We start from the raw sequence: 15,093 nt of genomic DNA on the forward strand, positions 1-15,093 counted from the left end.
AAATTAAAAACAAAACTGATTCCTGGCTATGAACTTTGCAGACTTCTTCCTCTGATACCCAGTACAGCCCAACCACAGAAACGAAGGAGTCAGGGAGACGACAGCAACGGGGCATCTAGGCCTATTGTTCAGAGAGAACCGCAGGACCAGGCGAGCGCCGCGGGGTGCGCGGGAGCTGGGGGAGGAGAGGCGCGAACCCCGTACAGGTGTGTGTATGGGAGGGGGGACAGGTATGTTGCAAGGCGGGGGAGCACAGGTGTACTCAAGGGCCACAACTAAGAAATAAAGACTCAACTTCCAGACCGAAAAAGAGGAGGGCGGTCATTCCTGAGGCTTAAACTGCTGGGCACGGAGGGTGACAGGCCTGGGGAGGGTGTGATGAGAGGATCCCGGAGCCCACTAGTGTGGGGTTTTGGGGAGGCTGGAGAACTGAGGGGGGACAGCCAGGAGGATTCAAAGAAAAGGCTCCCCGATCGAAAGGCCAGCCTAGAAATCCCCAGACAATGGACAATGCGCGGGCTGGGGGATGTCGCGGAGGTGAAGCTGGGTGGGCAGAGGGAAACAAAAGAGAGAAGCCCCCAAGTGTGGGCCCGGCGGCGGCGATTACCTGAGAGAGCTGCCGGGGATTGGGGCAGCCGAAGAGCGCGGAGCTGGAGCTGAAGCTGATGGCTCCTCGGCGGCTGAGGACGTGCTGGGGGACCGGCCTGTCCAGGGGCAGTACCGGCAGCTGGTAACATACTTCCATTGAATACACCCGCCCTGCCTCCGCGCGGCGCCCGCCCTGCCGCGGCCGCCGGCCCCTGCACTGGGAGGGGGCCGCGGCTCGGGGGCTCCGGGCCGAGACGGGGGCAGGGCGGGCGGGGGCCGACCCTGGGCCGGGAAGCCGAGCTCACGCCTCCCCAACCCCAGCCCTCCGCTCGGGCCGCCGGCGGGAAGGTTCTGCGGCGGCCGCGGCGCCAATTACCAGGACCGGCGCGCGCCTAGCTCCAGGCGAGGGGCGACGGGGTGCAAGCGGGGCCAGCACTAGCAAAGTCGGAGAGGGAACCCCGCCGCCTTGGGGCTCCTCGGCCGAGAGAAGCAGGTACCCGGACTGCAGAGTTCGAGTGGAGCACGGCCGGAGCAAAGCGGTGCAAGAAAAGACGGCTGGAGCCAGCGACCAGACCAGGGGGCGGGGGCACTCAGGAGCAGCGACCAGCTCGGGCCGCTGCCGCCGCCGCCGCTGGAGTCCTGCCCCTCCCCTCCCCTGGAGCCTGACTTCACTCCGCCGCCGGCGCGAGCCCGGCGTAATTCACACTTTGCAGCCGCGGACCCTGCGCCAACCACGGCTGCCGCCACCGTGACGTCACGACGCCGCGCCGCCGGCCCAGCGCCCCGCGCCGCCGCAGCGCCCAGGGAGACTGGTCAGCGACCGAGAGCGACAGTAGCCTTCCTTGTGTTCCGCACCCTAGAGCTCTGTCGGAGTCCCCTCCCGACAAACGTTTTCCCCTATCTATCTCATCCGCAATTCTCTTCACGCCCTGCCATAACTCCCTCCCCTAGCTCCTCGCAAGCCAAGGCGCGTGCGCACGAGGCCCCAAGGTTTCGGGGCATCCCCTTGAGCGCCAAACTCGTGCGTTCCAGCGCCCCGAGGGTATGGGGTGGGTTGATCCCGCGCTAGAGACGCTGTTCCGGCTTGCCGACCCCAGAAACCCAAAGCACGCGGCGCAGTAGCCCTCCTCAGCCCTGACCGCGGGGTCACTTCTGGCTTTTCCCTCCTTGTTCCCATTCATGGGCTTCGCTAAAGACCGCTGCGGCAGTGACGTCAGCGGGCCGCGCAGGCATCGTCCTCCCTGCTACGTCACTGCCAGTCCCTTGGTGGGGCCAGGCTCGAGCGATCTCCTGGCAGGTGCGGCCCCGGGGCCATCCCGAGCCCGAGGGGCGGAGAGGGGAGCCGAGAATTCGGAAGTGAGAAGGGGGCCTGGAGACAACGGGAAAAAACCAAGACTGATAAAGAATTATGGGTGAAAAGAATGAGAAAGAATGATACTGAGAAGACAAAGGAAAAAAGTAGACTTCATGGCCCTCTACCGAAAGCGTTGTTTGTTGGCTTTCGATTTTTTGAAAGCTAGAAAAGATAAAGAGCTCTTCACCTGATTTGTCGGCTAGATGTATAATTTAAGTGTTCATTTTGTCACATTTCTCACTAAACTGTCCAAGCTTTCAGCATCAACTGATTGTTTCTAACGCATTCCGGCCTTTGGGATTTCAGCCTGAACAACCTCTGCCCTGCTGGCAGAATTGTTGCTTTGGTTCAGTTCTTAGGGCACCCACCCTTCTACTGATTTGAGATGACTAGCCATTGACAAGGTGGGAGGCCTTTGAAAGCACTGCATAGCTTCCACTGATGATGAGATCATGTACCAAATGCACATAATCCAGTAAATGAGCAAAAGTAGACCTTTTATCATCTTTGCATGGCATCTGTTTCTTTTCTCTTGCTAAAACTTTATACCTCCTACGTGGATATTTTTCTACCTGTCTGCTTTCTACTATTAAAAGAACTATAACCCCCAACATGGTCTTGTGGAGTTTGTCTTCATTAGATGATGTAAGCTCCCCTTTAGTACAACTGATCCAACTCATCTTTGAAATCCGAATTACTCCCACAACTTCTAGTAGATGTATTGAGCGTCTACTATATGCTTGGGATTATACTGAGCACATTTTCCTACGTTATCACATTTACTTCTCACAAAAGCATCGTGAGGTAATTAGTCCCTGAATTGAGAATAGGCTCATGGAAACAAAGTTGCCCTAGACCTTAGACAGATAAGTGGGAAGAACTAACCTCAAATAATGTTTGAATTCTGTGTAAATCTAAACATCCAGGAGGTGATATTGGTGTGATGTTACTGTGTGCCACATAAAATAACTATATTACATTTAATAACATCTAAGAGACCCAGGTTGATTAAATTATTTAAGGACAGAGCGCTAAGTAGATAACTAAAAAATGCATCCCCTTTCAACATAGTTACTGTTGTGCACCTGTGAACCAAGAACTGTGACAGGCATTCTACATACAATGTTTAACTTTACCCAACACGATAGCCACTTAAGTCAGGTAATTTTATCCTGATTCTACAGATGAAGAATCAGATTACAAGACTGTAAGTCATTTGCCTCAGTGAACTCTGGTTTATGATTTCAGAGCCATGCATTTTCCACCATACCACACAGTATCTTCTCCAGAGTTTTTCAGTTGTTTACAGTGTTCTTTACTGTGTTGAGGAGCCTATTAATCAGGTTCTTCAGAGAAACACAACCCATAGGATGTACATATAGAGAGAGGGAAAGAGTTATTTTAAGGAATTGGCTTACATTTTTGTGAAGGCTGGCAAATCTGAAATCTGTAGGGCAGGGCAGCAGGCTGGAAATTCAAGTAAGAGTTGAAATTGCAGTTTTGAGTCTGAAATCTGCACAGCAGAACCACAGGCTGAAAATTCACACAGGGTTTCTACATAGGAGTCTTGATGCAGACCTGAGTCATCCTCAGGAAACCTAAGTCTTTGTTCTTAATGCTTTCAACTCTTCGGATGAGGTCCACCCACTCTATGGAGAGTAATCTGCTTAAAACCAATTAATTATAAATGGTAGTCACATCGACAAGTATCTTTATAGCAACATCTAGACTAGTATTTGACCAAATGGCTGAACATCATAGTTTAGCCAAGTTGATACATAAAATTAAGTATCACAGGGAGCAAAGGTTAAACTTAAATAAAGAAATGCTATTACTTTCTGCAATAAAAAGAAAAGTACCTGAGAAAAAAGTAACAAAAACTGCAAAATTCTTTTTTTTTTTTTTTTTTTTTTTTTTGAGACGGAGTCTCGCTCTGTCACCCAGGCTGGAGTGCAGTGGCCGGATCTCAGCTCACTGCAAGCTCCGCCTCCTGGGTTCACACCATTCTCCTGCCTCAGCCTCCCGAGTAGCTGGGACTACAGGCGCCTGCCACCTCGCCCGGCTAAGTTTTTGTATTTTTTTTTAGTAGAGACGGGGTTTCACTGTGTTAGCCAGAATGGTCTCGATCTCCTGACCTCGTGATCCGCCCGTCTCGGCCTCCCAAAGTGCTGGGATTACAGGCTTGAGCCACCGCGCCCGGCCGCAAAATTCTTATGAAGGAGGCTTTTACATGGTTGAAACATAAAAGCTGACTTGAATATTTAGGAAGTATTCACATGAGACACAAATATCTTCACATTATGTGTCCATTTAATGTTTCCAACATGTTTTCCTTCCCCAAACCTCCTTGTCACCAGTTTTCTAATCATATTCCTTCCAAGGTCCAAACCATCTATCCAAGCAGTCAGATACTGCTCATGAATCAGTATAGACCTCTACATATAGCTATTCCCCTTTCCAGACAAAATGAACAATCAGGTACACTGCTCCAAGTTCTGCTAACTGGGAGTATTTCTGTTCACTGCCTCTAGAATCACCACAGAGAAGGGCCATCGTGTTGTAGCTGTCCACTGTCCGCACCATAAAATTCAGAACTATCTGTAAATCAGTTGCAAATATTTTTCTCAACAGGTTGTAGGGGACCAGATGCCTTAGATGCCTTCTGGCTCCAAGGTTTCTGCTGAGAAATTGAATAATAATCTAAATGAGGTTCCCACGAATATAAAGAATTGCTTTTCTCTTATTGCTCTCAAAATTCTATCTTTGTCTTTTTTTTTCAAGAGAGTGATAATGTCTTGGTCTGGGTCTTTTTGGGTTTGTCATACTTGAATCTGGCTGATCTTAGATGTCTAAACATGATTTCTATAAATTTGGGGAGTGTTCTGCCATTATTTCTTCTCATAATCTCTCTGCTTCTTTCCCTTTTCTTTCTGAAAATCCCATAATGCATGTATTAGTCTGCTTGATGGTATCACATATGTTCCTTAAACTCTGTTCACTTTTCTTTATTCCTTTTTATTTCTGTTTCTCAGAATTTATAATTTCACATGTACTATAGTCAAGTTCACTGATTCTTTCTTCTGCCTATTCAAGTCTGCCGCAGAACCCCTCTAAGAGATTTTTCAACTTGGTTATTGTGTTTTTCAGCTTCAGAATTTGAATCCATTTTATAATTTCTATCTCTTTGCCAATGATTAATTTTGTTTACATATTGTTTTCCTGATTCCACTTAGTTCCCTGTCCATATTTTCCCTTAGCTCTTTTAGCATATGAAGGACAGTTATTTTAAAGCATTTGTTAGTAAGTCTAATGTCTGTGTTTTTTCAGGGAAGTTAACTGCTACTTTATTTTCTTCTTGAAAGGGACATATTTTTCTGGGTTTTTGAAATATGTCTTGTGGGGGTTTTGTTGTTGTTGTTGAAAATTGGGCAGTTGAGAAAACAGACACCTCTTCCAGTCTTTGCAGACTGACCCTGTGCCAGGGAAGTTTTTCACTAATTAGGTGGTCCACAGTTCTAAGCCTTAGGATCAGCTTAAGGAGAAAGCTTAAGAACTTACAAGTTCTTTTATGAGCATGCATCTTGCTCAGGCCATTGTGTGGCTTTTTAAATTTCTCTGTGTACACAGCTGCTTTTTAATGTCTTATTTTCCAAATGAGTCTCTCCTTGAGGCCTTTCGTGGTCTCCACCCATAATGTCTCACCCAGGTGTCTATGAGCCAGTCTCCCTGCAACTTTCCCAAGCAGGAGCCACTGCTTCTTCCTGTGAGATCTGAGTTAGGCAAAGCAGAGACCAGTCCTTCAGGCATTCCGTGGTAGGTTAGAGCATTACAAATAAAAGTCTGCTCTGTTCCTACTGATTTATAGTTTTATTTTGTACTGTTTTTATCTGGCTTTGGTGTCGGGGCAATATTTGCCTCATAAAATGAGCTGGAAAGGTTTCATTACAGTTCCATTTTCTGAAAGTGTTGGTGTACAAAAGTGGGATTACTTCTTCCGCAGATGTCTGATAGGGTTCACTAGTAAAACTCTCTGGACCTGCACTTTTTATTGTGGGAAGATTTTAAATGACTAATTCAATTTATATACCTGATGAATCTTATAAACTAAGCTCTATGTAACCCCAAAAGTAGTCTCCGAGGTTGTAGGCCAAAACGTTAGAAGTGGTGGGATTGTGGTTTTTCCTTTTCTTTTAAAATGTCATCCTAATCAATTTTATTTGTCAAATTTTCTAAGATAAACCTATATTATTTTATAACAAAACTTATTCATAACCTGGGCAACATGGTGAAACCCTGTCTCTACAAAGAAAATGCAATGATTAGCCAGGTGTACTGGCGTGTGCCTGGAGTTCCAGCTACTCGGGAGGCTGAGGTGGGAGCATCACTTGAGTCCCGAAAGTTGAGGTTGCAGCGAGCTGTGATTGTGCCACTGCACTCCAGCTTGGGCAACAGAGCAAGCCCCTGTCTCAAAAATAAATAAATAAATAAATAAAATAAATAAATTAAAAAACCCAGTTATTTATTAAATATATAAACTGTGAGTAAAAATAAAATGTCTATAATGTGATGATAAACACACAATAAAATAAAAGGGTAATTGAAGAAAAAATTTCACTTGAGGGTTAGTTCCCTAGACTATTTAGTAGTCCAACACTAATCAACAAGCACTTCTATAGTAGTACACTAATGAATTACCAGTCGGAAGATTTCTAGCTAAACACAGCAGATTGTATACATGTATTGGTCTGTTCCCTCTTCAAACTCTCCTAAATGACACTGAAAGAGAAAATAAAGCATTAGTTCAGGACAAAAAGAAGGAGAAATGAAAACTGATGAGAAGTTCATGTTTTGGAAACTGAAGGTGATGAGTAAGTTATACATGTCTAAGCAAAACAGAAAGCTAAACCCTGAGCTCACAAGTGGAGAGGGCTACATCCAGCTGATATCTGCTGCGGAGACCCAGGACAGTCTCAGAAATTAGAGACCCCACCCATCTTGCAAGGCAGGGATCCACATGGGCTTAAAAAGAAAAGATCAATTGAAGTTCTTTATAACAAGTGATCAGAACCTCAGATCTCCTCCCCAAGGCTGTGCAGACAGGTAACTTGCTCTTCTTCACCTCGGCAGAAAATTGGATGGACTGACCCAAACGGGCTCTGGACTTGGATTCACCAGGCAGAACTGAGGGTGAGGTGAGAGTACCATATGCAAACAGGTGGCATAAGTGAGAGTCTGCATACTTAGTGACAGCCAAGTTTATTTCCTCCAGGCAAGAGCCTGGAAGATTCCTCTTTCAAAAAAAATGAAAGTTTTGTCGGTGTTGTCAGTTGGGAGTCTTCCGACCAAGTAAATGGGTCCACACATAATTCTAAAGTAAACCCCACCCATGTGCAGAGAGCTTTTAAACAGCACCTCATTCTTAAACATGAAAGAACAATCAAGCATTATCAGAATTTTGAAAAATCCTATAGCATGAGAGATGATAGAAATGAACAGCAAAAAGAAACAAGGGGAAACAGAAACAACACAGAGAAATCCCTTCCAAAAAACCAATAATATTCTTAGAGAGATAAGAAGTTATAAGGTATAAGGGCAGAATGATATGAAACAAAATAGTTCTTTTAAATTAAAACTATAATAGCAAAAAATTAAATATTTAACGAATGGGTTAGATGATAAAGCTAAATATATCTTCCCAAAAGTAAAACAAAAAATTAAAGATACAGATAATGTGAGAAAATATATTAAAATTAAAGTCCTAGTCCAGGGGGTTAAATGTCCAAATAATAATGATTTCAGAAAGAGAGAATTGAGAAAATCATGGAGAGGAAATAATTTAAGAACATTTAGCAGAACCGGAAGGCACATTTCCAGATAGAGATTGCCAAGTCTGTGCTTAGAATAATGGACGGAGAAAACATAGATACCAAGGGATAGTGTTGTGAAATTTTAGAATACTGGGGACAAAATTAAGAACTTAAACATCTTCCAGGGAATATACGTAAAAACAGGCCACATACAAAGGACCATGAATCAGCAGAGCAAAGGCCCTCTCAATAGCAAATTTGGAGGTAAAAGGTAAAGAAAGCCTTCAAAATTCTGAGGAAACATGATTTTCCATCTAGGAATCTGTATACCTGCCCATACTACCAATTTAGTGTGAAAGCAGAATAAAGATAATTTTCAGACATTGAAGAGCTCCAGTATGTAGCTCCCACTGCACCTTTTTTCAGGAAGCTATTAGGTAATGTGCTCTAGAAAGAGTAAGAAGGATACCATGCAAGGGAAATACGACAATGGAGCAAACATGGGCATCAACACAGGGGAGAGGGGAAGGAAGTCCCAAGTGATAGTCCCTGAGTCACAGCACCAGAGAGGACTGAGACAGCAACAAGGCCACATATAAGCAGGAGGATGGAAGCTCTGGGAAGAAAACGGAACCAATAAGTGACCTGTAGTAGCTAAACACAGTGAGAGAAACTCTGGCAGAGAGTTTGGGGATACATTTATTATGACGACATAGAAAATTAAACCAATAAATTTCAATTAATAACACTGAGAAAAACAAGTTGTAAAAGAAATTTAATCATCATACATTATACGACTGTTTTATAAACTATTCATTACATATTCACAACAATATAATCACTGAATATTGATTTAACAAAAATACGGTGTTACAGCTAAATATATTGAGAGGTGGAAGGGGATGAAAAGTGTGTGTCTCCTTGGGTGATATTAGAGAGCCAAATTTTCATCTTACACAGTAGAATATTAATAGATAATATAAAAAATTGAGATGTGATATATATATACATTTTTTTCTTTTTCTTCTTCTTCTTTTTTTTTTTTTTTCTGAGATGGAGTTTCGCTCTTGTTGCCCAGGCTTCAGTGCAACAGCATGGTCTCAGCTCACTACAACCTCCACCTCCCGGGTTCAAGCAATTCTCCTGCCTCAGCCGCCCAATTAGCTGGGACTACAGGTGCCTGCCACCATGCCCTGCTAATGTTTTCTATTTTTAGTAGAGACAGGGTTTCACCATGTTGGCCAGGCTGGTCTTGAACTCCTGACCTCAGGTAATCCAGCCACCTCAGCCTCCCAAAGTGCCAGGATTACAGGCATGAGCCACTGTGCCTGGCTGACATGTGATTTAATAATATGAAACTAAATCCTTGTAAGAAACAACTAAAAGCAGTATATATTCTTGCCATAGCAGAGCAAAAATTGATAGTGCATAGGGATGGGACAAGATGCTGCTAGGTTTATTATGACATCATCAACTGTTGAACTCTAAAAGCTATGTACATGCATTATGCTTTTCATTCAAAAAATAAAAATAATCATATTATGTTGAGTTGTGTCCCGCAAAAGACATGAAGGAGTCCTAACTCCTGGTATGTGTCACCTTATTTGGAAATAGGGTCTTTGCAGATGCAACCACGTTAAGATAAGGTCATGCAGGATAAGGGTGGACCCTATATCCAATGATGGTGCCCTTATAAAAGGAGGGAGATTTGGAGGCACTCATACATGCAGTGAAGAAAGTCATGTGAAAACAGAGATGGAAACTCAAGTGGTAACTATACAAGCCATGGAACACCAAGGACTGCCGGCAACCACCAGAAGCTAGGAAAGAGGCGTGATCAGATTCTCTTCTAGAGCATTCAGAGGGAACCTGGCCCTGCCAACACCTCCATCTTAAACTTCTGACCTCCAGAACTGTGGGAGAATACATTTCTGTTGTTGTAATCTATCCAGTTGATGGTCATTTGTTACAGCAGCTTTAGGACACTAATATAACCATGTTAATTCTGGGTGTCTGAATTGGAGCAGGAAATGTTTCACAAAGCGTCAGTTCCTCTAAATTCATTTCTACACTTGAGGTTAAATAACACAATAACAACAACAACAACTAATCAATTTAGTTTTTTTTTTTTTTTTTTTAAGGCACAGTAGAAAATCCATCTGTTTAATTAAGGGATGTGGGAGGACTAGAGATATGGAATCACAAATTTTAGTTGCTAGTTATAAATATTGAAGTGAATGCCTGTCTGAAGTTGACTTTCTGTTTTTAAAAATACCTCTCAGTTTCCCTGCTATCTCTGAAGAAGAATGTAAAGAACAAAGGGCCCTTTCCCTCACACATCATGCAATAACAATGTAAAATATTGAACAGAATAAATCTTACTCAAAACAGCAAAATCTTTTACAGTGAAGCTGAAAATCAATTACTAAACAATTTTTTGCACTAACAAATACCTCTGAACTTAATTGCAATTTTTATATAAAATAGTGACAGATTTAAAGAAAGCACCTGTATTATTTACATTTTCTACACTCTTAATTCCAGTGCCCTCTCTGCTTAAAATTAGTTTAAATAGGGCCAGGCATGGTGGCTCATGCCTGTAATCCCAGCACTTTGGGAGGCCAAGGTGGGCAGACCACAAGGTCAGGAGATCGAGACCAGCACAGCTAATATCGTAAAACCCCATCTCAACTAAAAAAAAAAAAATTAGCACCGGGCGGAGCAAGATGGCCGAATAGGAACAGCTCCAGTCTCCAGCTCCCAGCGCGAGCGACACGGAAGACAGGTGATTTCTACATTATCAACTGAGGTACTGGGTTCATCTCACTGGGGAGTGCCGGACAATCAGTGCTGGTCAGCTATTGCAGCCCGACCAGCGAGAGCTGAAGCAGGGCGAGGCATCGCCTCACCTGGGAAGCGCAAGGGGGAAGGGAATCCCTTTTCCTAGCCAGGGGAACAGAGACACACAACACCTGGAAAATCGGGTAACTCCCACCCCAATACTGCACTTTAAGCAAACAGGCACACCAGGAGATTATATCCCACACCTGGCCGGGAGGGTCCGACGTCCACGGAGCCTTCCTCATTGCTAGCACAGCAGTCTGTGATCTAACCACAAGGCAGCAGCGAGGCTGGGGGAGGGGCGCCCTCCATTGCTGAGGCTTAAGTAGGTAAACAAAGCCCTGGGAAGATCGAACTGGGTGGAGCTCACAGCAGCTCAAGGAGGCCTGCCAGTCTCTGTAGACTCCACCTCTGGGGACAGGGCACAGCTAAACAACAACAACAACAGCAACAAAGAAAAAAGCAGCAGAAACCTCTGCAGACGCAAGCAACTCTGTCTGACAGCTTTGAAGAGAGCGGTGGATCTCCCAACGCGGAGGCTGAGATCTGAGAACAGACAGACTGCCTGCTCAAGTGGGTCCCTGACCCCTGAGTAGCTAGCCTAACTGGGAGACATCCCCCACTAGGGGCGGTCTGACACCCCACACCTCACATGCTGGAGTACACCCCTGAGAGGAAGCTTCCAAAGCAAGAATCAGACAGGTACACTCGCTGTTCAGCAGTATTCTATCTTCTGCAGCCTCTGCTGCTGACACCCAGGCAAACAGGGTCTGGAGTGGACCTCAAGCAATCTCCAACAGACCTACAGCTGAGAGTCCTGACTGTTAGAAGGAAAACTAACAAACAGGAAGGACACCCACACCAAAACCCCATGAGTACGTCACCATCATCAAAGACCAGAGGCAGATAAAACCACAAAGATGGGGAAAAAGCAGGGCAGAAAAGCTAGAAATTCAAAAAATAAGAGCGCATATCCCCCTCCAAAGGAACGCAGCTCATCGCCAGCAATGGATCAAAGCTGGACGGAGAATGACTTTGACAAGATGAGAGAAGAAGGCTTCAGTCCATCAGACTTCTCAGAGCTAAAGGAGGAATTACGTACCCAGTGCAAAGAAACTAAAAAGCTTGAAAAAAGAGTGGAAGAATTGATAACCAGAATAATTAATGCAGAGAAGGCCATAAACGAATGGACAGAGATGAAAACCATGACACGAGAAATAAGTGACAAATGCACAAGCTTCAGTAACCGACTCGATCAACTGGAAGAAAGAGTATCAGCGATTGAGGATCAAATGAATGAAAAGAAGCGAGAAGAGAAATCTAAAGAAAAAAGAAGAAAAAGAAATGAACAAAGCCTGCAAGAAGTATGGGATTATGTAAAAAGACCAAATCTACGTCTGATTGGGGTGCCTGAAAGTGAGGGGGAAAATGGAACCAAGTTGGAAAACACTCTTCAGGATATCATCCAGGAGAACTTCCCCAACCTAGTAGGGCAGGCCAACATTCAAATCCAGGAAATACAGAGAATGCCACAAAGATACTCCTCGAGAAGAGCAACTCCAAGACACATAATTGCCAGATTCACCAAAGTTGAAATGAAGGAAAAAATCTTAAGGGCAGCCAGAGAGAAAGGTCAGGTTACCCACAAAGGGAAGCCCATCAGACTAACAGCAGATCTCTCGGCAGAAACTCTACAAGCCAGAGGAGAGTGGGGGCCAATATTCAACATTCTTAAAGAAAAGAATTTTAAACCCAGAATTTCATATCCAGCCAAACTAAGTTTCATAAGTGAAGGAGAAATAAAATCCTTTACAGAAAAGCAAATGCTTAGAGATTTTGTCACCACCAGGCCTGCCTTACAAGAGACCCTGAAGGAAGCACTAAACATGGAAAGGAGCAACCAGTACCAGCCATTGCAAAAACATGCCAAAATGTAAAGACCATCGAGGCTAGGAAGAAACTGCATCAACTAATGAGCAAAATAACCAGTTAATATCATAATGGCAAGATCAAGTTCACACATAACAATATTAACCTTAAATGTAAATGGACTAAATGCTCCAATGAAAAGACACAGACTGGCAAACTGGATAAAGAGTCAAGACCCATCAGTCTGCTGTATTCAGGAGACCCATCTCACATGCAGAGACATACATAGGCTCAAAATAAAGGGATGGAGGAAGATCTACCAAGCAAATGGAGAACAAAAAAAACCAGGAGTTGCAATCCTAGTCTCCGATAAAACAGACTTTAAACCATCAAAGATCAAAAGAGACACAGAAGGCCATTACATAATGGTAAAGGGATCAATTCAACAGGAAGAGCTAACTATCCTAAATATATATGCACCCAATACAGGAGCACCCAGATTCATAAAGCAAGTCCTTAGAGACTTACAAAGAGACTTACACTCCCATACAATAATAATGGGAGACTTCAACACCCCACTGTCAACATTAGGCAGATCAATGAGACAGAAAGTTAACAAGGATATCCAGGAATTGAACTCATCTCTGCAGCAAGCAGACCTAATAGACATCTACAGAACTCTCCACCCCAAATCAACAGAATATACATTCTTCTCAGCACCACATTGCACTTATTCCAAAACTGACCACATAATTGGAAGTAAAGCACTCTTCAGCAAATGTACAAGAACAGAAATTATAACAAACAGTCTCTCAGACCACAGTGCAATCAAACTAGAACTCAGGACTAAGAAACTCAATCAAAACCGCTCCACTACATGGAAACTGAATAACCTACTCCTGAATGACTACTGGGTACACAACGAAATGAAGGCAGAAATAAAGATGTTCTTTGAAACCAATGAGAACAAAGATACAACATACCAGAATCTCTGGGACACATTTAAAGCAGTGTGTAGAGGGGAATTTATAGCACTCAATGCCCACAAGAGAAAGCTGGAAAGATCTAAAATTGACACTCTAACATCACAATTAAAAGAACTAGAGAAGCAAGAGCAAACACATTCGAAAGCTAGCAGAAGGCAAGAAATAACTAAGATCAGAGCAGAACTGAAGGAGATAGAGACAAAAAACCCTCCAAAAAATAAATGAATCCAGGAGTTGGTTTTCTGAAAAGATCAACAAAATTGATAGACTGCTAGCAAGACTAATAAAGAAGAAAAGAGAGAAGAATCAAATAGACGCAATAAAAAATGATAAAGGGGATATCATCACCGACCCTACAGAAATACAAACTACCATCAGAGAATACTATAAACACCTCTACACAAATAAACTAGAAAATCTAGAAGAAATGGATAATTTCCTGGACACTTACACTCTCCCAAGCCTAAACCAGGAAGAAGCTGAATCCCTGAATAGACCAATAGCAGGCTCTGAACTTCAGGCAATAATTAATAGCCTACCAACCAAAAAAAAGTCCAGGACCAGATGGATTCACAGCCGAATTCTACCAGAGGTACAAGGAAGAGCTGGTACCATTCCTTCTGAAACTATTCCAATCAATAGAAAAAGAGGGAATCCTCCCTAACTCATTTTATGAGGCCAACATCATCCTGATACCAAAGCCTGGCAGAGACACAACAAAAAAAGAGAATTTTAGACCAATATCCCTGATGAACATCGATGCAAAAATCCTCAATAAAATACTGGCAAACCAGACCCAGCAGCACATCAAAAAGCTTATCCACCATTATCAAGTGGGCTTCACCCCTGGGATGCAAGGCTGGTTCAACATATGCAAATCAATAAACGTAATCCAGCATATAAACAGAACCAAAGACAAGAACCACATGATTATCTCAATAGATGCAGAAAAGGCCTTTGACAAAATTCAACAGCCCTACATGCTAAAAATGCTCAATAAATTCGGTGTTGATGGAATGTATCTCAAAATCATAAGAGATATTTATGACAAACCCACAGCCAATATCATACTGAATGGGCAAAAACTGGAAAAATTCCCTTTGAAAACTGGCACAAGACAGGGATGCCCTCTCTCACCACTCCTATTCAACATAGTGTTGGAAGTTCTGGCTAGGGCAATCAGGCAAGAGAAAGAAATCAAGGGTATTCAGTTAGGAAAAGAAGAAGTCAAATTGTCCCTGTTTGCAGATGACATGATTGTATATTTAGAAAACCCCATTGTCTCAGCCAAAAGTCTCCTTAAGCTGATAAGAAACTTCAACAAAGTCTCAGGATACAAAATTAATGTGCAAAAATCGCAAGCATTCTTATACTCCAGTAACAGACAAACAGAGAGCCAAAGCATGAATGAACTCCCATTTACAATTGCTTCAAAGAGAATAAAATACCTAAGAATCCAACTTACAAGGGATGTAAAGGACCTCTTCAAGGAGAACTACAAACCACTGCTCAGTGAAATAAAAGAGGACACAAACAAATGGAAGAACATACCATGCTCATGGATAGGAAGAATCAATATCGTGAAAATGGCCATCCTGCCCAAGGTAATTTATAGATCCAATGCCATCCCCATCAAGCTACCAATGAG

General features: G+C 43.4%; 1 protein-coding gene across 1 annotated transcript in view; it reads right to left on the reverse strand.

Moving 5' to 3' along the window:
- Positions 1 to 1,745, reverse strand: part of PDE7A (phosphodiesterase 7A) — a 125,016-nt gene extending 123,271 nt beyond the window's left edge. Inside the window, exon 1 of the mRNA XM_025393757.1 lies at positions 608 to 1,745. Coding sequence (XP_025249542.1) covers positions 608 to 745 — 138 coding nt within the window. The 5' untranslated portion in view covers positions 746 to 1,745. The remainder of the gene's footprint in view (positions 1 to 607) is intronic.
- Between the last annotated feature and the right edge of the window lie 13,348 nt (positions 1,746 to 15,093).

Source organism: Theropithecus gelada, chromosome 8 (genome assembly GCF_003255815.1).
Source record: "Theropithecus gelada isolate Dixy chromosome 8, Tgel_1.0, whole genome shotgun sequence".
Taxonomy (NCBI): Eukaryota; Metazoa; Chordata; class Mammalia; order Primates; family Cercopithecidae; genus Theropithecus; species Theropithecus gelada.